The 25523-nt window shown below is 39.1% G+C and overlaps 1 protein-coding gene across 5 annotated transcripts in view; it reads right to left on the bottom strand.

Annotated features, from left to right (window-relative positions):
• DLG2 (discs large MAGUK scaffold protein 2) overlaps positions 1-25523 on the bottom strand; it is a 1763217-nt gene that overhangs the window by 912467 nt on the left and 825227 nt on the right. For 4 of the 5 annotated variants that reach the window (XM_040964332.1, XM_040964339.1, XM_040964335.1 and 1 more), the window contains one exon: positions 10288-10449. In XM_040964332.1, the coding sequence (XP_040820266.1) occupies positions 10288-10449 (162 nt within the window). The remainder of the gene's footprint in view (positions 1-10287; positions 10450-25523) is intronic. The other variant, XM_040964337.1, reaches the window with a different exon arrangement.

The following is a 25523-nucleotide window of genomic DNA, read 5'->3' on the forward strand; positions in this document are numbered from 1 at the left end:
TCCTGAGGTTCAGTTTCTATAACCTTAAGCTGGTTTTCACATCTTGCCTAAGACTTCTATGTGTGACCTGTTGCTTAATGGTCCTTAAGGCCCAGGGAGATAGATGTTGCTGGAGCGGTTGGTGCTGGGCTTGGGGAGGGGGTGTCAGGGAGGGATTGTTCTCTACCACTGTTAGATGTAATTGGACTTCTATAAACACTTTTTGAATGCATTTTAAATAAATATACCTATGACCCAAAATTGGCCACAAGCTCTCAACATTCTTCCAGTTCAGAAGGAATAAATCATTTGCTTTCAGAGTGCATCTGATGAGTCAGCAGGGTCGGGGGGGGGGCGGATTATGCTCACTAAACAATGGAAGTTCCTCTGTGAATTGAAAGAAATCAATTCAGCTTTGTCTACCATGAATTCCTATTCAATATTCTCTCTTAAATAAACCTTATGAGGTTTCTTATGTACAAATTCCTAAAATGAGATAATGCTGTTTGCACTGATTAATATGGTTAAATAAGTGCTTAACTGTATAGATCCTGTTCACTAAATGACCCCTTCAGTGAGGGAGACTTTATTTCATTCTTCTTTCTTTCTCTGTCCTGGTTTTTAGCAAAGAGCAGGCAATAATAAGGAGAAACAATCTGATAAACACTGCGGCATTGTGGAACTCAAGGCAGGATTCTCCCAATTCAGTTTTTAACAGTTCCTGCAGAGGTAATCAAAAGTCCAGAGCTCCAGAAACGTTAACTTAGAAAGACTCTTGGCCTGTGTATGATTCTGATACACACCCAAGTTCAAGAATCACATGACTTGTGCAACACAATTAGTAGAAGCATAAGTCAAAAACAGAAAACAAAATATTAGCAGTTAGTAAAGTGTTCAGTTTCAGGATTTGCCATTTTGACCAATATGTTCTGGATAAAAGAAAGTAATGTTTCAGGCCTACAGTTTTTTTTCCTGATTTCCTCATTTACAATGGAGGAAAGTTGGATCAAGTTGATCCAATAACCAATATGACCAATACTTTTTTTTTTATGTGAACCAGTGCATACCCACACACTCCTACCCTAAACTGAAAGATGTTTGTTTCTATTGTTTCATTCTGTTTTAAATTACCAAACCTCTTCCATATATATTTATGGATACGTTGCCATTTGGAAAACCTGAATTTGATTATTTCTATACATTCTTTCTATTTAAAATTGTATGAGCTTTATCTACTGAACTATATAATTGTTATCAAGAGTAAGAAGCTTGACACTAGCTTAATTGGACTTGTAACCTGATACATCAGGTACTAACTGTAAGATCTTAGAAAAGCCTTAAGAAGAGGGAAGGGAAGGGAAGGGAAGGGAAGGGAAGGGAAGGGAAGGGAAGGGAAGGGAAGGGAAGGGAAGGGAAGGGAAGGGAAGGGAAGGGAAGGGAAGGGAAGGGAAGGGAAGGGGAGGGAAGGGGAGGGGAGGGGAGGGGACAGTTGAGAACATGCATATCAAAAGGTCTCACCTGTAGACTTTTTTTTAAAGTGGGGGGAGGTAACAAGAGTTATTTCAGGGCAGGAATAGAACAGCATCATTAACAATAGTGATAACAGGGATTCTGCATTGATGGGCAGCCTCAGTGAGCTTTAATACATTACTGCTAATTGATACAGAAAGCCTTGACAGTAATGAGGACTTAATCTTGAGAGGATCATCTTGGTAACTGAGTTAACTCTTTAGAAATATCTGCAGCTCTACATAAGCAAAAAAGAGATTTATTATTATTATTAGAAACAGTCCCTGTTTTTAAAACTTATTATACCTTTAATAAACATAATCACTTAATATTCTATTAGCAAAACTCATTATTACTATTGTTGCTGCTATTATATAATGAGAGCAGGAGGTTTATATATCATTCCACAAACTCATCTTGTGAACGCCAGTGGAAAAACCAATTAACCCTTAGTATAAAAGTAGTTCTTAGATTTTAATGTGTTGTTTTTGGGTCCTATGCTTAGCATTTTCTTCTCCCCTCTTTCCAATGTGTGGCCTAACTAAGCAGAATTATTTGGGGTGTGCTGTTGTTATCCTATCCAATTAGACATAATTGAAGCAAGAAGCATTCCATTTACATAAAATTTTGATCTGTGCTGCGTTCTGCATATGTCTGTAAGGGCCATATTTTACTCAGCCATTTCCTCTCACCAAGGACTGGGCCTGGAAAAAATGAATTATTCAAAAGCATGCAAATCTCTGCCAACCCTTCTTATATTTTTATTAACTAAGGGCCTCTGAATTTAGCCTCACAAATCAGAGCTTCTTTCCTAAGACCAGATGCTTCTGAAATTATCAGCTCAGCTACTTCCACCATCTAGTGGCAAGAGTCAGAAATGGACGGATTCTACAATTTTTAAGTGTGCTAATATACTTACATAGCAAGAGTCAATTTCATTCTCTAATTAATGGTATTACTAAAAGTACTATCTCTAGTAAGAGAAAAAATAGGTTTTGATTTTGACTGCTATTACAGCTCATGACCTAATTAGGATCAAAAGTGTGTCAAAATCTTTCTTTTTAAAAAGTAATTTTTGATCAAGTAATAAATATTTAAAAATCATCTGTTTATAAGCCAGCACAGTTAGGCCTTACAGGAAAGCTACGTGTTCTTCAATGTATAAGATATGATCACCTGTTTCTAAATCTGTGGCTTATTTAATAAGGATAAAGACGAGTTAAATGTGGTGATCAATCACCCTCCATTTGCTTCATGGTCTTCTCAGTAGGTTCCTCTTTTTTGTCCCACCTCCTGGCACGGTGAGGGTAGTTCCTGTGTCTAATTTCTTTGCACTTCCCCCCACCTTTCCTGAGCAATTACTTCCACACTCACACTTTCAACATCATTAAATATTACCAAGTTTTTTTCCTTCCTTACCAAATCTCTCTACATTTCCAGGCATTTCAAACTGTATGTCAAATACTGGTAACCCAATTACAATGTAAACACTTTAAGCATAATTATTCAATTCTGAATTCAACATTCACCCCACCTCTACTCCATGCTGCCATTCTAAAACTTGTTTTTCCTACTCATTTACAGATTGCATTTCATGATATTTCTACCACCCAGGGTTTTCAAATTAAAAAAAAAAAAAGTGGATTGACCTCTATTTATTGCTCCTCTATCTTTTGTAACTTTATATTTCAAAGTGTTTTTCACTTCTCCTCCTAAATAACTTGTCATAAATACCCTATATTCTGCCTCAAATGTCTCTTTTTATCTCTAAGTATGTCCACCTCTCAAGTTGTATTTAATGCCCTTGATACAGATATCCCCCTTCCTAGTTTTTCTTAGTCTGCTACATGACATGAATAATGTTCTAATTTTCAAATTAGGCCATGCCACTATCCTTGTTTAATTTTGTAATCATCCTTCATTATCTACAAGGTGAGGTTCAATTTACACATGACATCCTTCCCCTATCATTCCCACTTAATCTTCCTTGCTTCACAGCATGTTTTGGTCCATCCCATGCTGTTTTCTTTAACCCTTATATCCTATCCCTCTGTCTCGCTCAAATAGCTGTCATTGTCAGAACTCTTCTACACTGTTACCTAGATGCTGAGTTCAAGGCAACCTTGATCATTATTATCAAATTCCTTTAAAAATCCTATCTGTTTAATCCTTTATCTGACCACACTTTTAACCCTATGTCTCCATCCTCATAGAATCCTAAGCAGTTTTTCTTAGATGTGATGAAAATTTGCATTTTTCTTGCCACCATATTCTGCATTGTACACAACATGATACATTATATGTATCCTTGCATATCTGCAAAATTGTAAATCTAACAGTGCCAAGTAAGCCACTTGAAGATACATTCCTCTTTAAATTATCCAGAAATAACACAGAGCTAAGCATTTAGTAATGGCTCAGATATTTTCTTGAATAAATTAATAAATAGAAGTACTCAATCGATACATAGAAATGTATGAAAGATTTTGTTAGTTTTTAAATTTCAGTTGGAAAATTAGATATACAGAGAGGAAGAGAGACAGAGAAGATCTTCCATGCACTGGTTCACTCCCCAAGCGGCTGCAGAGGCTGGAGCTGAGCTGATCCGATGCCAGAAGCCTGGAGCCTCTTCCGGGTTTTCCACATGGGTTCAGGATCCCAAAGCTTTGGGCCGTCCTCAACAGCTTCCCCAGGCCACGGGAAGCATGTCTGCTGGGAAACAAACTGACACCCATATGGGATCCTGGCACATGCAAGGCAAGGACTTTAGCCGCTAGGCTACAGCACTGGGCCCAGATTTGTTAATTTTAAACTTATCTGTTTTGGAAATTCTAGATGACTTTTCCAAAATTACCCAGGCAGAAATTGTCAAATTTTGATTCAAACAAAAATTTATTTTGCTTCAATGCCTATGACATTTTATAATAACTATAGTATTTTCTACATTGAATCAATGAATACTTAGACTGATATCATAGCAATGGGTTTAAGAAGGAAGGTGACAGTGCTAAGTCATTTAAGGAAAATATAAGATTATAGTTAAAAATAAAAGCAAATCCCAATGTTTTTACTTTAATATTTGAATAATATGTATACACGTTATTGCTAAAATAACACAATAATTATAGCTCTGATTTAAAGATTTATTTATTTGAAAGAGTGACAGAGAGAGGGAAGAAAGAAGAGAAGCTAGAGAGAGAGAAGGAGAAATAGAAAAAGGTTTCCTACCTGCTGAAATCCCAACTGCTACAACAGGCAGGGATAGGACAATCCAAAGTCAAGAGAAAGGAACTCCACCTGGGTCTGTTTCACTAGTCACAAGGATCCGAGCAAACATTTGTTGCTTCCCAGTTACATTAGAGGGAAGCTAGACTTCAACTGGAACACTGATAATGGCATATGAGAATGTCAAGAGGCAGCTTACACCATAACACTTGCTCCAGATAACTATCGTGTGTGAGTGTGTGTGTGTGTGTGTGTGTGTGTGTGTGTGTGTGTGTGTGTATCTGCTTTACATTTCATGATTTGAGTTAGGAATCTATTCATATTTCTCACTTAATCATGTGAGTAGATGTCAGTATTTTACAATTAAAAACAAAGACGCTGAAGCCTAGAGAAATTAAATAAAATAAGCAATCTGATTCAGGGTCCATGATAATCCCAATGCTGTATATCTCTATATCTTGCATAAGTTATGATACATACATCTGTTATTCTCAAAGTATATCTGTCTAACCAAGACATACATTCTTCCTTTTTTAAGATCTGTTAATTTTTTTAGAAGGAAGATTTCCATAGAAAAGAAGAGACAGAGAGAAAGATCATTCATCTGCTGGTCACTGTCCCAAGGTCACAAGGGCCAGAGTTGAGCCTAACTGAAGCCAGGAGCTGGGAACCTCCTCCAGGTTTTCAGGGTCCTGATGACTTGGGCCATCCTCCACGGCCTTCCCAGGCCACAAGCAGGGAGCTGGATGAAAAGTGGAGCAGCTGGGACACAAACAGGCACCCATATGGAATGCTAGCACTTAACAGATAGAAGATTATCTTGTCAAGCCTTGGTGCCAAACCCAAGACATAATTTCATTCAGATGGTTTCCATGAAGATAAACAGTCTACACTAATTATCTTCCATCTTACAAGTTATTACATATATTAAAGATTATGAGAAATTCTCCAATATATTAGTAAGTTAGACTACCAAGGTATATTTAATCATTCATTGCCTTTTTTTTTTCCTTATACTACTGAGAAAGGATCCACCAAAAATACTTCAGGAGATGTTTCATGTTAGATACCAATTAGGGAGTACAAATAAAAATAAAACAAAACCAAGATGAAATCTAGATCATGAGAACTTGTCTATTAACAGCAAGAACATATATCTATAGGAAACATCATTGTGCAGTTCAACAAAAAGTATTCTTAATAGAATAAGACATGTCTTGAATATGCTAACTATGGTACACACTAAATCCATGTGCATTAGATACTGCAACCAGTTGGGGTTGGACTAGTTACCAGGAAAGGATTTATAGAGTAAGAGTGTTTACTATGCTGCTGATTAAACTGTACTTTCCAGTGATCACGCTCTGGCTACTCTAGCAGGAAAGAATGGAGTAAAATACATTTTGTTGCTCTTCTTTCTGTAGCTCTGTATAATGGATTCCTTAAGTTTGAGCCCTAAGTCCAGGTTTTCCAAACTTACACTTTCAACAGATCCTCCAGCTTTTTCCCATTTATCCTTAACAAGTACTCAGTTGTTGAAAAGTATAGAAGTCTACCACAGCACCACATTCTCTGATGTTCCAGTAAAATTTCCCTGAATGCTTTACTAGAAATATCAGATTTTCTGCTTAGGATTAATTCACATGCATCTGTGAAGGACAGCTTTAGTCTTCACTCTAAGTCTTCAATGACTCTAAGATTTTAGGACACATCAGATTTTTAATGAGAAACTTAAACCAAAATTTCAATTTAATTGCAAAAGACCACAAATTAGATGTCTCATCCAAATATGGCATGTGAAAAATATGCAGTTCAGTATTACATTCAGACCTGATGCAATTCTGTGCCAGTAATGAAAAGGTAAGGAAAAAGATAGCAGCTTCTCTCTCTCTCTCTCTCCCTTTCTCTCTCTCTCTGTCATGCTTTCCCTCTGGTTCTCGCTATCATGCTTCCCTTTTCTTTCTCCCCCTCTTTTACCTTTACACTCTATGTAAGGTATTCTTCTAGATATCATGGGCCTTACAATATTTAAGCTGGAGAAATTTGAATTCCTATTACAAAACAATAAGTAACAAATAATTGGAATTTGCTTCACTTGAGAGAATAATGTACATGTTTAAATTCATGTTTTACTGTTCTTTCTTTCCCCAACACTTAGTATACACAATAGACTCAGTATTTAACGAACTGTCCTAAGCTATGGAGAAAATTCCTGTGCTTTAACACATGCCATTTTCTTTTCTTGGAAAAGTTTAGGTATCATCTGAAAATAAAAGTACTTCTCTCTTCAGGCAAAGAAAATAAATTCCCTTAAACTCATTGCAAAATTGCATTTCTTCTTCAGATGCCATACTTCACACCAGCTGAGGCATTAAGGAAAACAAGCTAAACAAGCCCACATATCACCCAGGCAGCGGGGGTCTACCAAAGACATGCATCTTAGAATGGAGGCTTCAAGTGATACAAGATGATTGAAGAAATACTAATCGAATCTGCAACAATAAGATTATTCAGCTAATGTTTCAAAGCCTGCTCAATGTGACATTTAAACAGAAATTCCTAATTCATACCAGAGAGCCACATTTCTCCCAGTGGGATTTGGCATTTTCTAAATGTGGGCCTTGCCTCTTGCTCTTCTTTTTATTGTCTGACTGCAAAACACTAGACAGATAAAAGAAGGCAAAGAAGTTGAAAATACAACAGGTATAATGAAGAATTTGTACCTCCTTAGCAGTTTACTGATTCTAATTGGTTTTCTTTAAAACAACACATTAGATTTTAATCATGACAAGTTTTCCAAGCACTTGAACTGTGGCACTATAATACTATAATAATGCCTTAGCAATGTGATTGGAAAGCATGCTCTATTTCTATAAAAATCTGTGTTCCAGAACCTGATACTATTGTGCTATGTTGGAACTGCCTCTTCCCAGCTCACGATGTGTTTGCCTTTGCAAGTACATTGAGTGGCTTTAGGTCAATGTCTTGAAGCTCCCCTCCCTGCCCCCATGGAAGCATTTACACCACAGACCCTATTACACTTGCTGACAGAGAAAAGGTACACAATGTCTGTTCACTAGGTTTTCTAAAATCACCACTTGTTTAGAATAAACAACACCTCATGAGGGTAAATTCCCTGCCTTAAAATACCTACATTATGGACGGGATGAGGAAAACTTGAATGAACTCATTTGTATTTTCTCTCTTCATAATACCTTTGGGACCACACCCCTGAATGTTAACTCTAAAAACAGAAGAAAACATTTGCACCTTATAATTTCATATCAAAGTGTGATTTTCTTTCCCACGTCTTGGGGGCTACTTTTAAAAATGATAATACAGTACCTTCTTTAGTATAAACCATTATATAAAACTAAGAACTCATGAGCATTTCATAAAGAACAAAAAAAATAACTTATAAGAGACAAATCTAATTAAAAGGCTAAGCTAGAAAAAACTATTGAAGTTGAAGACTTTTAATTTTGAGATGCCTAGAAATCAAAGATAAAGAGGAGAGAGGAATATATACATATACGTACATACATATTATATATGTGTTTGTGTGTATGAAAGTATATATTTATATGCTAATCTTCAAAAAAATGAACTTATCAAGACTAAGCATTTACTAACTCTAAAAAGCATGCTATTAAATTTGTATGAACATCAACCAAAAATTAAATGTACAGATTATCATCACATACATGCAGAATACTGAAACACACAATGAAAATGTCATAATACTTTTATTATTTTGTTCATATTTTTGCTTTAAGGCAGCTAATTTCAGGCTAGCCTTGTTATTATACACATAGTGATGTGCTTCGGGGACTGCTTTAGATTTGTTTAAAAAGAAATTACAGGGATGAGGAAAAGACAAACTGTGAGGAAAAAAAAAAAGGAGGCTTTCCTGAGACCGGTATAGGAAGTCTTCCCACCAGTTATAAAGAATAAAACAGTTCAAGCATTACCAATGAAAAGCAATCTTCTAGTTCTGCCCTTCATTTTTTAGTGGTCAGCACACAGATTAGGGATTGACATGTGTTTTCAAAGATGAAAGAGTGTCTAAGGAAGGAAACTATTTGAACATAAAATAATTATTGAGTACTAGACAGGATCTCAAAGAGAGTGTAATTCACCTTCCTGCTGAAGATGAAAGGTTTTCATTTGTTTGTTATATTTATTTGTTTTACTTTGTTGTTTTCAGCACAAGTCATTGCCAGGTCATCATCTAGGCCTGGAAGACTTGCAGGAGCTGAGAATTTCTGCCTTGTGAAGGAGTATATACCTTTCTTTGGGTAGATAGAATTGTCAGCAGCTCTCATTTAACAACCATCCCAAAGATGCATTCTTGTCAGTTATGCACAGACCTTGTACTGCCTTCTGTATGACAACAATGCCACATCAGTCCCCTGATCAGCTCCTACAGTAAAAGTGAAGTCCACATTTCCATGAACCATCCAATGATTTCCAAAGAAACTACAAAGATACGCAATGAATCCTACCAGCACAATGTCTATGCAAATTTTACATATTAAATGATATTGGCTAGAATTGGACATTAGTTTATTATTGGCAATAATCATAACTAATTGACTTGATAACCATTTTTTGAGTATTTAATACTGGAGTATTTAAAATGTACCAACATTTAAACAATATCAAATAAAAGTTAGCCATTGATACGTTGGCAGGTACAGTAAATTGTTACAGAGCACTCAAACTTGTTTTAAGACCCTATTTTTCCAATTGTGACACGACCATATGGAAATATTGGTGAAATAAATGTTATATAATAAAATAACATTTTTCTTTACAAATAACTATAGCTGATTGGCAGATTTTTTTTATCTCAATTACCTTCTACTAAAGATTTGAATCCATTTATGTTTATCTCTAAAACATTAATAAACATTTATAAGTTGTTATTCAAAGTCCAAAATCCAGTAGCACCTCAGGAAAAGAAAAAGGAGGAAGAATTTATAAACAAGGAACACAGATAATTCATGTTCTCTTTTAATTGTCCTTTCTTGTTAAAATTTAATTTATCAAGAAATTATTTAAAATGAAATAGAGAAGGTACTGTGTTGAGGAAAGTATGACACCAGATAGAAAGAAATTTTGTAAACAATCTGCCCTAGGATGGAAAGGAGGTGTTGATGAGCTATCTCACACATTTTGTCCTTTTCAGTTCAGAATGCAAGGCAATCTTAGGTGTGATAATGTCATATTCTTCTTCTTTGTTTTATTTGGGACCAGCAACCCTGATGGAGAATGAGCATTTGAACAAAACACAGGTGTATTCCTAGGTTTTATAAATACGTGGTTAACTTATTTTCACTTCTGATTTTCCAACCTTGGCTCTTAAAACATTAACAGCAACTGAAAGGATCTACCAGACATCCAACCAACGACAATAAAATATATCCATAAATACTAAGTTGTCTTTAAGATCACAGAAGACCCTCTTGTTTTGAAACAGCATTATTATTTTAAGGCCATTGAACATCTCCGTAAGCAATTAGCACCAACTGTTGCTGCTATCCAAAAAGTGTGAAGAAAAAACAAACTTACCTTCAGGGGAGAAATATGAGACTGTAAAACATATCCATGGACATTTTCTATTTGAGACAGGTTCTTTTCTGATACATGCACAAGTTCTGGGCCTCTTACTTCATGTGTTAGTCGAGGTAAGGAATGATCATGTGGAGCGTCCTCATCTTGATATCGATACTTCTAAAAGAAAAGTTTAAAAAAGGAAAAAAATGTATTGATGTTTGCAAAAGGCACAGTCTATACTTCAGATTATAACTTCATTAATAGGGCAGCATATGTGCTTATTGTTCACTACAACAGGGATGCTTCTGTAGACTCTTCTGGTGATCACCTGACAAGCCAAGTGCAAACATAAACCTAAGCAACCAATGCCAATGCCTTATTTTTTGCCCAATGACACAGTCTCTCTGAGGGTTACTGTTGTGGTGCAGTGGGCTAAACTGTCATCTACAATATTGCTGATTGAAATCACAGCTGCTCCACTTTCAACCCATCTACCTGCTAACACACCTGGGAAAGTAGTGAAGAAGACCCAGTGCTTCGGCCTATGTTGCCAACCTGATACCATCCAAGCCCACTTGGCCACATTTTCAAGTAGGTGGCACAAGAATTGCCCAGCTATTTCCTAGCTGGATGAGAGACTACCAATGGGGAAGATCTTCCCCAAAGGCTCCTGAAAAGACAGGGAACACTTAAACTCTAAAGATCCTTCTGAAAACTTATGGTGTCTCTCCCTCTCTACTTTCAAGAGCCACCCCACCTCCTGGTTCTCTTCCAGGAAGTGTTTTTCTCTTCCCTCTTATTCCTATATTTACCTGGTCCCTTTCAAATAAAACTTCTCTGTCTGCTACTGATGCCCAGCTTTATATTTCTATGCTGAGCTCAGGGAAAGAATCCATCAGGCTTTCCTGGTAACACTACCTGGATGGAGTTCCAAGCTCCTGACTTCTGTCTGGCCTAGGCACGACTGTTGTGGCCATTTGGGGAATTAACCAGTAGTAGTAAGATCCTGCTGTCTCTGTCTCTCTTGCTCCCCTATATCTCTTTCTGTTGCTGTACTTTCAAATAAATTCTAATATAAAGATATATTTTATTTCTAAACTGCAGAAAGATGATTACAAATGGAACTTGAGCAAATTCATTTCAGTAGTTGAGGTAGTAACTCTCCAAATGAGTAGAGTAAGTAAGAATGTGCTAATAAGTCTTGGTCATGGACAGGTCTGAAAAAAAACATTGAGCCAAAACATGGAATTCTGATACATATCACTCAGAAAACACTTTGTTTTGAAATTTGTGATGGATTCAAATAGCCTCTCCCAAATTATTTGCATTAATCTCAAAGGGAAGACAACCTTCTCTTTTAATTTATCCCCCCAAATGGATTTTTGATTTAGATTAAGTCGATTCTAGGGAAAAAGATCACATTTTTAAAGAATAGGTTCCAGTATTAAATGCCTTCAGACATAAAAGCAAAGGTTCTGCCTATATTCATGAGATTGCTTGAGATGAAATAGATAAGAATCTCTTAGCCTGATAAGTATCTTGCCTCCACATTTTTAAATTTTGTTTCCAGAGTTAAGAATGATGCACGCTCATGTGGACCACTGATGATGGGGTGGGTTGAGGAATGGGGGAAAGTGGATAACTGTTTGCAATTTCCTCTTTTCCTTCCTATATCTAGGGAAAGTGGGGAGAGAAGTGGAGAGTGCCGCTCCTGGCAGCCCAACTGTATCAGTACCTGGGGATTGGGGGGATGGCCACCAGACAACATCCCAGGGGCCCTGGGATGTGCAGCATATTCTGAGGGTACTGCTTAAGTGATTTCAATTGTTCTCAGATGCTTTTGATTTCATTGCTTCAAGATTGAGGAAATACTTCCAAGGTCCATTGTCTAATACAATACACCTTAGGCTCTACTCGCCCAGATACTCACTATAAAAGCTTGGCCTGGAAAGCTGTCCAATTTGTTGTGCCCTCCACAGTACTAAATGTCCTCTTCAGGCCTCAGTGAACTGGTTGTCATGTTTCACATGTGTATCTGGCCATACAGTCTGCTGTACAAGCTTCAACAGCCAAGGAGAAAGAGTTCTGACACATGTACTCCATGGTCAGACCACAGTTCTATGATTTTCTTTGTGGTTGGATTTCGGAGTCCAGTGGTCCAGTTAGGGTGTCCCCAGAGGAATCTCACCAGAGGTGTCCCCAGACCTGACTCATGTGTGCCATCCATTGTGGGGTCTGGCTCAGTCTATCACCAACATCAGCCTACATACACACTAGTGCCTACAGTCACCCAGTCAGCTCTATCTGCAGCCTCATCTCTTACACAATCCAACTGATGCTGTAACCCAGCCCAACCTTGCCCACCACACACTCAGCCTTCACATATACCAGTGGAAGTTGCAGGCTAGTCAGAGTAACCTCCCATTAACTCCCACCAGGCCCGCTCCCAGCCTTGGTTACAGCGCATGCCAGTATGTACAGCAGATGGGTCCAATTTGTCCTGCATCCATTTGGCCATTGTGTACATCAATGGGCATTGGACACTAGCTCAGCCTGACCAACTCGACAATTCAGGTCATACTTATGCTGGTTGGTGACACTGCCTGTTCAGACAGGTGCAACCCCAGACCTGGTTTTCATGCTCACCAGTGGGAACTGTAGCCCATCAAAGGGGTTCCCACAATTTCCCTACTAGGCCCACTAACAGCAGCAGATCAGTCAATTCTCAGGTAGTTCTGTGCTCTAATTTGGCAGAACTTGCCCCCATTCCCTGAAATTTCCAGCTGATGCTGTGGCAAAGCCCAACTAGCCTGTACTTAATCTTGGTCATGCATGCATCAATGGACATGGCCACTCAGCCCAGCCTGACTCTCCTGACAATCCAGAAGTCCAGCAGGTTATGTAGCCCTGCCCAGCCTGGTCTGCCCCCAGTCCCAACTTTCACGCCCACCAGCAGCAGCACTGGCCTACCAGGGGAGTCCTTGCTGCTCCCTTACCAGGCTTGCTCTAACCCTGGTCTTACATGTACTGGTAGGTGCTGTGGTTCAGACTGGCATGGCTCGCCTCACCTTGGCATTCACCAGTGGGTGCTGCAACCTGTCTCAAACCAGTCTGCTCCCAGTCCCAGCACATTTTAGCGGGTACTACAGCCTAGCCCAACCTGAATTTCCTCCAGTCCTTGCCCTAATGTGAAAGGGTTGGGACTGTGGCCCAACCAGGCCATCCTAATTCTCACATCTGCCAGTAGGTATTACGAACTGACCTAGCCTGACTTGCTCCCAGATCTAACCCACACATATGCCAGTTGGTAGTATAAACTGATTAGGTATGAGTTGCTCCCAGCTTTGGTTCTTACACTCACCTGTAGGAACTGCATTCTGACAGAAGAGTTTCACAAGCTCCTGTATCATCTATCCCCTCAGTGGTAGATCTCAAGGACACTGGTGGATCTTTGGTCTAGCCTAGCTTGGCCCACCTCCTGTTCTGGCAAGTACAGCAGTCTTGCCTGACCATCCCACACCCATTCTGGCCTCACTGTTGGGTGCCTCAGCCCAGCCTTACCTGGCCCACACCCAAACCCAGCTCTCACGTGGTTCAGCAGGTGCAGACACCTAGCCCAGCCTGTCCCACATCCACCCTGGCTCCTGTATCAGCAGGTGCTAGAGTCTAGCCCAGTCTGGCACAATCCTGATTCAGTCCACACCCATGCTGAGGGATGTTAAAACAATATCCAGCCCAATTTGCTACCCCATTCCAGCTCTCACACTCACTAGCAGGAACTGCAGCCCAGCTGGGATGTACCCTGAGCTCCCTGACAAGGTGTGCTCCCAGCAATAAATCTTGTGTATGCTGGTGGTTGCTCAGAACCAACCTGGCATAACCCACTACCCAGCTTGACCTTCGCCATCAGTTACTGCAGCCTGGCATGGCTCAGGCCTCTCCAAACCATTTTCATTGGTGAGTGCTACAGCCTAGCCCCATCCAGCCTACTCCCATCAATCTTTCGTGAAAATCAGTAGATGTGATAGCCTAGCCTATCTCAGCATGGCCCACACCCCATCCTGGTTCCTGTACATGCTGGTGTGCTGCAGTCTGACCTAGCCCTGCCTGGTATGCCCGCCCCCACTCCCCTAGAGCCAAACCACACACCTGCAAACAAGTGAAGCAGTCATGGCTGTCCTGACCAATACCAAACTTACTCATATGCTCACCAGTGGGAGTGACAGCCCACCAGGGGAGTTCCCCAACTTCCCCCAATAGGCACATTCCCAGACCTCGATCTCATACGTGCCAGCATGTATTAGATCCTTACCTGGCACAGTATGCCTACAGTGTTAGCCTTTGTGAGGGCTGGTAGATTTTACAGCCAGCAAACTCTATACCTAAATCTTGGGTACATCTGCAAGTGATGCAGCCAAGAGCAGCCTGATCTATTTCCAACCCCAGTACCCATGAGTGTTGGTGAGTTGTAGCTCAGCCTGTCACCACTCCAAGTGCTCAAGCAAATCAGCTGGTATGGCAATCCCACAGGGGTAAGCCCACAAATCCTTCACACAGTCTCTCACATTCTGGTTAGTGCAATGGCCCAGCCAGACATGGCCTACGCCCAGCCCCAAAACTCACCAGCACATACTGTGGTTGAACATAATCAAATGCCCCCCTCAACCATGGTTTATGCATGTGTCAGTAGCTGTTGGTTGATATTAACAAGTTCAATTCAGATCTCACATGTGGGCAGGTGTATTGGTTTGCTCCTGAAAGATCATCTGGTTTCCCTCCTCCAACTCACCAGATCTCATCCCCCTTGTTTATCTGCAAGTGCAACAGCCTAGTTGGTGGAAGTCCCTCAGAAGTCACCCCTTACCTGTCACATTCTCTTTCAGCAGTCCTCTCTCCCACACATCCCAAGGTCCTGTTCCCTGAGCATCCCTGCCCATGCCCCACCCACATGCCCAGGCTCCCAGATCCCATCTGCAGGCGTGCCCACATCTGCCCCTTATATATCTGGCAACTATGCTGGCATACTGATAGAGTTCACAAATTTGGCATTAACCAGGCCCAGAATGCCAGCCAGTCATTAGCTGCTTTTCTCAATGTTTTTCTCCCAGCAGTTTAACACTTGCCTGGGTACAATGCAACCTAGGCAGTTGCTACATGCTTTTAACAGGAAAACAAGCCTCAGGCAAAAGCCATTGTTTAGTTGCAAGCCAGTCTCAGGATGATGGCAGGAAGGAAACCTTGAGAAGTGCTCTGCAGTAGCTGGTAGAGTAGATCTCTATGTTATCAGTATTCCTCTCTCTCTCTCTTTATTATTTTTTTTTAAACTGTGTTTTAGATTCTCACTTTCAACAAGGTTGGTCTACCTTGGAATGAGAAATAGGAGTGTTATTCATCTGATTCCCAATTCAGCTAATAAAATGTGAGTTGGCTTTGCTTTGCCTTTACTCCCATGCAAGGCATAGCCTACCCAACAGGCATGAAATTCCTCATGAAAGCATGTCCCCGTTAATATGAACCAGTATTATATATTTATAATAGTACATATGACATATATGTATAATAATGCATTACACTATAGAACCCAAACATATGAGCATGCATATTATATTCTTTTTTTATTTTTTTTTAAAGATTTATTTTTATTATTTTTTTCATTGGAAAGGCGGATATACAGAGAGGAGAGACAGAGAGGAAGATCTTCCATCCGATGATTCACTCCCTAAGTGAGTGCAACGGGCCGATACTATGCCGATCCGAAGCCAGGAGCCTCTTCAGGGTCTCCCACGCGGGTGCAGGTTCCCAAAGCTTTGGGCCGTCCTCGACTGCTTTCCCAGGCCACAGGCAGGGAGCTGGAAGGGAAGCGGGGCTGCCGGGATTAGAACCGGCGCCCATATGGGATCCCGAGCGTGCAAGGCGAGGACCTTTAACCACTTGCGCCACCGCGCCGGGCCCGAATATTATATTCTTAACAGTACATAATACATAATCCCCAAGACTCAAATTTAACTTCATTATACTATGAATATTTACCAGTAGAATTAATTATTAATCACACATAGTACATTCATTTTGTCACTGAGCATACACCACTTTACTCAGATCAGTTCTTGTCAACATGGTTATCACTTTCCAATCTTGGTCTCTTAATCTACCATTCCTGTGAAACCAGTAACCTGCTCGGAGAGTGTCAGTGTTCTCCCTCCAGGCCCACATCACTTGGAGGTTTCTAGACTGAAACTATAACTGACATCTGGGCCTTGCGTTCCTGTCCTGTTAACTAAGTTCATCCACCCGCTACTCCCCTTAATCATCCCATACCATGTATAACCGGTGGTGTCATGTATTTGGTATCTTTTTAAATTGGGGGATATGGGTGAACTCATCACAGCCACAGTGGAAACTGACCCAGTGCTCTAATTGTGGCTGAGCTTAAATTAAAGATCCTTTGTGCTCCTAATTATATGAGGCATTATTTATCCATGCTTGAGGCACCTGGAAAAGTTTACCACACCTGCATACAACCATGTACACACTTGTACACCCAGGTACGTGCATAAACATGCACATATGCACATGTACAAGCACTTATGCTTACCCACACCCATGTTCCCCCATTTCTCACTCCCCACTTACGCTAATCTGTTGAAACACTAATATATGAATACATGCTTGCCTTGTAGGTTTTATATCTTGCTAAACCCCTAAAACAAGACACAATACACACGTGTAGGCACATACAATATCAAACTAATTCAACTATAATATAATCTACAAAACTTTCTAATCTAGCTCTTAAAGCATTAACAAAATTCTGTATTTTTTTTTTTCAAGAAGTCAGGCTTAATGAACTTTATGGTTACTCATCTACCTCCACAATACTGATATAGCACTTAACAGAATTTTTACAAAACCTGAGTTAAGTTGTTGTAGTTCAGTAACTAAGGAAAGACACTGAAAATGCCTAGATGAGTTTTGTAACTTCTTAAACAAATACGTTTGAACCTAGTCTTTTTGTTAATTCATAGTAAACATACACACACAAGGATCCCTGAGCCAAGGGGAACGCCCTCCATATCAACTGCAAATTAAAACACTTCCCAGTAGCTCAAAAAATCTTGCTTTACCATACCACAATGGATAGAGCAGTGATGAAATGTCAGCAGTAAATCAAAGTTTGACTACTTTATACTATTGATTATAATTGATAAATTGCATGTCAGCCACCATGTTCATATGATTAACCAAAATTAATAAATCTTGAGTGTAAAGTATATTTTAGGGTAAACTTAAAAGTAAAGCCAAATACCAACCAAGCTGTAGAAAGTAGTAACTTCAAAAAATAAACAGTAGAAGTACTTTAATACACTGAACATGCAAAAGCTGAGACCCAAACTGGAATTACATACACCACTGTGCTCAGCCAGTTATAATTCATACAACCTAGATAATTCATACATTATTCTAAAATGCTACTAGCACAAGCTTAAAACTTAAAGCAGAAACCTGTTCTATAATTGATAAATACCATTTAACCTCACCACCTTTTACCAATTTAACTTATATAATGCCATCTTCAGCAAACCATAAAAGGGGAAAATATGTAAGCATAATGACCATAAAAAATGTTAGGTCAAGGTGTAGCCTATAGGGTGAAAAGTAATGGGGTACATTTTCTAGCCTGAGAACATTAAAAAAGCTTTTATGAAATGAAAGTCAATGGTAGATTTAGTTGAACAAGGCAATGAAGCACACATACACACCACCCACCACCCTCCTCAATTATTCCTCCTCAATGTTCCTCCCTAAATTATGCAAACTAAAACATACTAGAGAATATAAGTTGTAACAAGATTAGCATATTGGAAAGTGTGCTTGGAGAATTCAGAGTGTAACTTAATGAAAGCACCTGGTTTATACCCAAAAGATTTCATTCATCACAACCTCTCTGAGTTAATCCTAGCTCCCACCTGGTAGAGAGGTAAAGATACAAATATTCAGAGTAGAGATACAAATATAATCACTGCGATAGCTCGGCTCTATGCAGTGGCCCATTGTTGTTACCACCAAGAGTTATTTTATCACAACAACTCACGTTAAGACATATTTCTTACAAAATCATACCTCTGTTTTTCACTCATTATTGAGATTTAAAAACATATAATTTCTTGGATTACAGTTTTCAGTATGTGACTGAACCATCCATGGATGACAATTCAATGTTATCTACTCTTACTCACACAATGATCATCAGTATTTGTATTTTCCAAGTAGGCTTTCTACAGTGTACCAAATAGTACTAGCCTCAAAGCAGAAATTAAAGTCAACCATGTCAATTTGGAATTTTCTAAACTTTCCAAAATACTTCCCTATTGCAATCATCCTAGGGCATTATGTCCCACTTTATCTCTGAGAAAAAGAACACTCAGAGAAGTTAAGGAGCTTGTGTAGGGTCACCTAACCAAGGACAACAGAGCTGAGGACTGCATCAGGATCCTGTGACTTTGACTCCTCTTACTATTATCATCAGCACTTCTCTCATCTCTGTAAAGAGATGAACCCCAGGGCTCATAATGAAACTGGGAACTTAGTAGAAAAAAACAATTACTGACAGTACACCAAAAAGCGAGTTCAGGACATTTTTGTGAACTGTAAACACTGTTCTGTTTTTCTAACCCCTAAAAACAATTTTGGAAGTTAATCTTCCTCAGAAGTGTGTATCTTCTTAACATTCATTCTTGATTAGGCCATTACTGTGTAATACTGTCCTGTATATGCCAATAATGGTTTTTCATGCTTTCGGCTCATTTACCCCTACATTTTCATATGCCTCCACAGAAGCACTACCGTCTATGCAGAAATCTGAGCCAGAAAAGTGGGAGTCAATCAGACTTCAACTCTTGCTTTCATCCTCTACCATCTGATCATTTTGTACATTACTCAGTCTGCTTGACTTATATCCTAAATTATTCCTGATCTACTGCTTCCTCATCCACCCACCTCATCCACCCACCAATACAGGACCCACATGCCACATTCAAGTTCCCGCCAGCTCTCAGCTACACTGCAACTTGTAGGCCTTAAACTGCCAGAGGCAGTAGCTCCTGCCACTGCGGTGTCCAGCTCCCATCTGTTCTCTGTAATGTGCCGTGGGATGTTCTGAATTGAAAACACACAGTCTTTAAAATTCTCTGACATCCTTAAGGACAGAGTTCAAGAGTCCTCACCATGTCATAAGTTGACAATCCCACTATATGAACTGAACCTCCATTACTTCTGAATTCCTTTTTCTCACCCTTTTATCCCACTAATTTTAACATCAATATGAGCAAATAATTGGCCTTTTATAAGTCTCTTTTAAACTTTGTGGTAAACTATACATATTATAAAATGTTATCATCTTAGCCATTTTAGGTATACAGCTTAGAAGTCTTGGTTAAAATCATCTTATTATACAATGGACCTCTAAAACTTCATTTTGTAATTGTTTCCACAGCTATCTAAACTTTCATAATCACAGCTTTTAAATTATGTGATTGCATTTTTTAAGATTTATTTATTTTTATTGGAAAGGCAGATTTTCAGAGAAGGAGGGACAGAGAGAAAAATTCTCCACCTCCTGATTCACTCCCATGTGGCTTCAACAGCCAGAGCTGAGCCGATCCGAAGTCAAAAGCAGAAACTTCTACCAGGTCTCCCATGTAGTGCAGGGTCCCAAGGACTTGGGACATTCTCCACTGCTTTTGCAGACCACAGCGAAGGTGCTGACTGGGAAGTGGAGCAGCCAGGACATGAACCGGTGCCCATACGGAATCCTGGTACTTGAAAGGGGAGGAATTAGCTCATTGAGCCACTGCTCTGGGCACATGATTGTATATTTTTTTCTGTGTTTTTCCATTGAAGTGTAAGGTTTGTGAGGACTAGGAACATACTGGTATGGTTCATTCTCATATCTAGTCCTTAGCTAAGTACTATCCGTGTTAGGTTCTTATCCATATAAGCACAATAAGTATTTTTGAAGCACGGTTATAAATGATATCACAATTAGTGGGAGAAATTAGTATGAGTTGCTTAAGACACAAAAACTATTCTTGGTTACTGGACACAAACTCTTTCATTATAAGGCCAGACTAAAGCAAAAAGACAAGCACTGGTTTCTAATCAAAGTATTAACTTATTTCATTAAGACCAGCATTAAAACCATCGCTAATAGTAATACTAATACTAAAAGAAATACAAACCATAACACCACTAATAAAATATAAAAACTCCTAAGAATATCGGGCAGAGTCGGGGTGCAAGAAACTGTGCAAAATTCCTTTTATGTATAATCACAAGCTGAGAGTCTCATTTTACTATTCTTTCTACCTGAGGTTTGGAGAGTTAGGTTATTTTTTTTCAAACTTTCCTGCTTAGTGGATGGCAAACCAGGTTTCATCCATGTTAAAAACATGTAAAAACATGTTAGCCTGGACTTTAAAGCAAAGCTGTTAGATAATCTAAGTAGGTTAGGGCTCAAATATTTTTATAAACCATCTTTACCTTCAGGCAACATAATTTTTAGAAACTCTTTAAAATTCCCCTAATAAAGGATGTTAAACAGTTCTCCAAAGGTAACATCCAATTTAAGAAGCAAATCTAAAATTAAAAATAAGTCTTAAAATAAAATAATCCAGGACCTGGCATGATAGTTCAATGGGCTAATCTTCCCCCTTGCAAGCTCAGGGATCCCATACGGGCACTGGTTCATATCCTGGCTGTTCCACTTCCTTGACAACTCCCTGTTAGCAGTCTTGAGACTCTGCACCCATGTGGGAGACCCAGACTACTCGTTCCTGGCTTTGGATCGGCTCAGCTCCGACTATGGTAGCCACTCAGGCAAGCGAACCAGTGAACAGAAGATCTTTTTCTCTTTTTTTTCCCTGTAAAACTGCCTATTTTTGTTTTCATTTTCATTCATGCAAAAAGGAATGTGTTTTTTCTTACTAATTTCCTCACTGACTCAGTCACACAGTAGCATTGTTTGCTTCAAGGTTTTTTTATTTTCTTTTTCATTTCTTCAGTGACACAGTGGTTATTTAGTAGCACACTGTTTAACTGCATGTTGTAAATTTTCTATTTTCTCTCTGTTAATTTTGTTTCACACCTTTTCATTTAAGGGGATGTATAATAACTGTAATAGAGACTATCATGACCAGATGTGAAGATACAATGCAATATGCATCTCTACTTCCAAATCAAAGACGTACTCCCAACAAAACTGTTAAATATGTCTTGACAATAGGATGATGGACTCTCTGCAATTGTCCATAACTACAGTGTCAGGATATACATAAACAGCAGATGTACTTATGAGTGCTTATGAAGGACTATAAAATTATAATGATATAGGGGAGATCAATGGGAGGAGGGTGTGATTTGGAGAGGGGGAAAGGAAAATTACAGAACCTATGGAACTCCACCAAAAAATAATAAAATACTTTTTTTAAAAAAAGAAAAACTGCCTTTTCAATAAAAATAAATAAAATGTAATGAAAGATAAAATAATCCAATCTAATGTTCTAGAAAATTTTGAGTCTCCTTCTCTAAGGTATGTCTAGCTAGGAATATTGTTATTCTAAGTACACCCTCCCCATTCCAAAACAAAGAGGTTTGCTTAATGAATAACCACATGAATTATTTTCTTCAATTGCAAACAAGACTTCTATAAGATAAATCTGCTATGACTAATTTTTAGTGATAGAGCAATAAACAAAATCACAACATGAAGCTGAGATTTTTCGAACAGCTTTGTGGGATAACATATTGCTGATAAGTTGGGAGATGGTGTAGTAAAGGTCCTGTTTTAAAATCTGTGCCTTTCTTTTCTCCTTTGTTCAGTTTGGTCCATTGGCTAGAAGGAACATTTAAAAATATCTATTATTTATCCAAGCTTAATGGAGGTAGAAGAAAGAGACATACACTAATTACCACTATTGAAAACATATGCTTCCTGTACACTCTTACAATTTTCTGCACAGATTTCTATCAGTGAATAGCAATTCCACGTTGTAATGACCTTTACTTGTGCCTAGCTTTCCTACTAGCGCAAGGTGATTTCAAGAGCAGAGATAGAGCCATTCAGGGTCATCTCTGAATCAACTGTGCCTATCAGACAACTGGCATACGGTAAAAGATGAACAAATATGACTTTAAGAATTAAACTTAAATGACACTGTATGATTCACCTGTCCAAAAATTTCTCCAAGCCAAACCTGTATGGTGAGTAATACTCATACTCTTTGATTTGCCTCTACATGGATGGACAAAGGCTAAGAACGTCTGCCCAGACACTGCTCAGTACATTCTGTTGATCTTTGCAGGACTCAGAACCATTGACAACTGCCTAAAATTCATACAGAGAACTGTACGCTGCCTAATCCAATGCTGGACATTCTCTGTCACGGTGAGGAGGCTAACATTGTGTTGGCAGAGTGTGTAACAACTGATTCAGAAGTTAGGAAATTTTCAAGTGCTTATAAATAAAAATCTGTGTCCTTCTCTGTGTTTGCAAAAATTTGAAAAGAAAGTGTTTTAGTTCTCTCTCCATGAATTGGTATTGTACTAAGGAAAGAATATTGTGTGTGTGTGTGTGTGAGAGAGAGAGCAAGAGAGCGAGAGAAACAAGAAAAATAAATCAAAAGCAGAAGAGAGCCATGCCTGTGTGCTCTTTAAAAGTCATTACCATTATAATACCTACTGCTCTCCAGAAGAAGCTTAACAGAAATTATTTCTTTTAAGATATAGGGAAACATTATTAAATAAATACAAAACTGGGGAAGACATAAAGTGATTAGTTTTTCACACAAAGCCTGACATTTAGGAAATATTCAAAACAATTTAATTCTATCTCTTTGTTGACTACATTGGCAAACAGCATTCTTTGTATAGAGTCTTACCTCTCGATTTTTCATCCATATTCTTTGAGAGTAAAAACCCTAATATATCTTTGCTAATGCCCAGTCATCAAGCCAGAATACTTAGTGTGTGTCCAACAGGTCCCATGAACAACCCAGTGGACTGATTTAATGCTGCCATAAGAAAACCTTTTTGTTTTAAAAATGTGTTTTGGCAGAAGGAAAGAACATATTTTGGAAGTATAAAGTCAATAAGAAAATGAAATATACAACAGACTGTCAGAGGGAGTGATGATCCGTAAGAAATAACTAAATACAGCTCAGAAAACAGACATAAGCCAGGGAGTGAAGAAATCAGATTCAAGATATGACCTCATGAAAATGAAGGTTTTCACTTCGTTTCAAAAGTGTAGACATTTGTCACAACTGAGTTTTGCTCATTCAGACCCTGCCAGTCACTTTATTTTGAAGAAAAACATTTTGTTTAGCCACCCTCAGATTCAGAAAGTTCATTTGATAAGGCTGTGCTTAGGTAAGTCTTCATATTCATTTAAAATAAATTCTGGAAAGTCTATTTTGACTGCAGTGGGGTTCTTTCCTCTTTCCACTCCATTATGCAGATCCATTCATTTGGGAAGTGAATCAGCATATAGATGAAGTATTTGTCTCTCTGGGTTTCTTCCTCTTTATCACTCTTTCAAATAAATAAGCTATAAAAAAAGATAGGAGGATCACAGATGAAGAAAAGACAGCTTGCACCTGATTTTAACCTTCACCTCCTCCAAGGTGCTCTCTGGCTTTTGGCTCTCATCTCCCCCACCACATTGCTTCCTGCCCCATGAGCACTTTCAGTACTTACTCTTCATGGAGAATGGCACTTTTTAACTTCATATTTACTCTCACAGTTATTTGTTTCATATTTCTCATCCCCTTTGGACTGAAAACTCCTTGAGTTCCCGGATCCAACATGCTTGGTTCACTGCTGATCCTCAATACCCAAGACACAGGGGATCCTCTATGTATGTTCACTGAATAAGCAAGTGGTCTGTAGCCGCATTGCTCTTCCAAACCTACACTAACAAAGAGACCTGAAGATTGACTGTGTTATATAGTCACTCTGAAAAAAATGATCCACAATCAGCAATACAGCTGCCCTAACAGAAGAATTTTTTCCCCCAAATTTGAAGTAGGATGTAATATTAAGGACAGATAGGAGTTTCAAAGCTCTCCCAGGTGCTTCATTTGAATTTTTCAAACAAAATTCACAAATGAAAGGAAATACTTTCCTGCTTTTTGACACAAAGAACAGGACAAGCCAGGATGTTAATTAAATTACAAATCAGCTGTCTGCTTGCAGCTGACAGAGCTTTGTGTGCTTCCAAGCGACTACATCAGATATTTTAAACCCTCTGTAATTACCTACAATGGAGGAGCAGCCAGGAAGAGTGCTTTCATGAATATTTAATGATCTTAAGGTTCTTTTTAAAGAACGGGTGATTTAAATACTCATGTGGGAACTTGAATCTAACTCAGTGCTGCCCTCCATCTGGTAACTGAACATGTGGAAATGCAGGAGATGCAGTGGCTCTCCTGAGGTTGAGCTAGGCCCAGGATTCAGGACAGGTCAGGTCCACCCAGAAGAAACAACTAGAGAATTAAACAACCCTCCAGTACTCGGAGCAAGTCACAAGGTGACCACAGGCCTAAGATGCTGGCAAAAGAATAGGTGTGGAATTGTAAAAGTGATGTACTTAACGTGGTGCATATTCAAATTGCTCTCCACAATGCACAAAACACTTCCAGAAAGATTGTCTCAAGTAATTATATCAAGAATTTGATAAGAATGGTATATTAAAAACAGTATCAAGGGCCCGGCGCGGTGGCGCAAGTGGTTAAAGTCCTCGCCTTGCACGCCCGGGATCCCATATGGGCGCCGGTTCTAATCCCGGCAGCCCCGCTTCCCTTCCAGCTCCCTGCTTGTGGCCTGGGAAAGCAGTCGAGGACGGCCCAAAGCTTTGGGAACCTGCACCCGCGTGGGAGACCCGGAAGAGGCTCCTGGCTTCGGATCGGCGTAGTATCGACCCGTTGCGGCTCACTTGGGGAGTGAATCATCGGATGGAAGATCTTCCTCTCTGTCTCTCCTCTTTGTACATCCGCCTTTCCAATAACAAAATAATAAAAATAAATCTTTAAAAAAAAAAAAAACAGTATCAAAAAACCCACGAAAAACACTAAATAAATGGCATACTGGGCCTCAAACGAACAATCTTTTGACTCCAAGAAACAGCTCAATACAGTAGGAAATTCAGGAATTCAGGTTTTAGGAGTTCAAATCCTGGTTATATCCCTTGAGAGCTA

This window comes from Ochotona curzoniae, unplaced genomic scaffold (assembly GCF_017591425.1).
Source record: "Ochotona curzoniae isolate NIBS_2020 unplaced genomic scaffold, NIBS_Ocur_1.0 scaffold_3223, whole genome shotgun sequence".
Lineage (NCBI taxonomy): Eukaryota > Metazoa > Chordata > Mammalia > Lagomorpha > Ochotonidae > Ochotona > Ochotona curzoniae.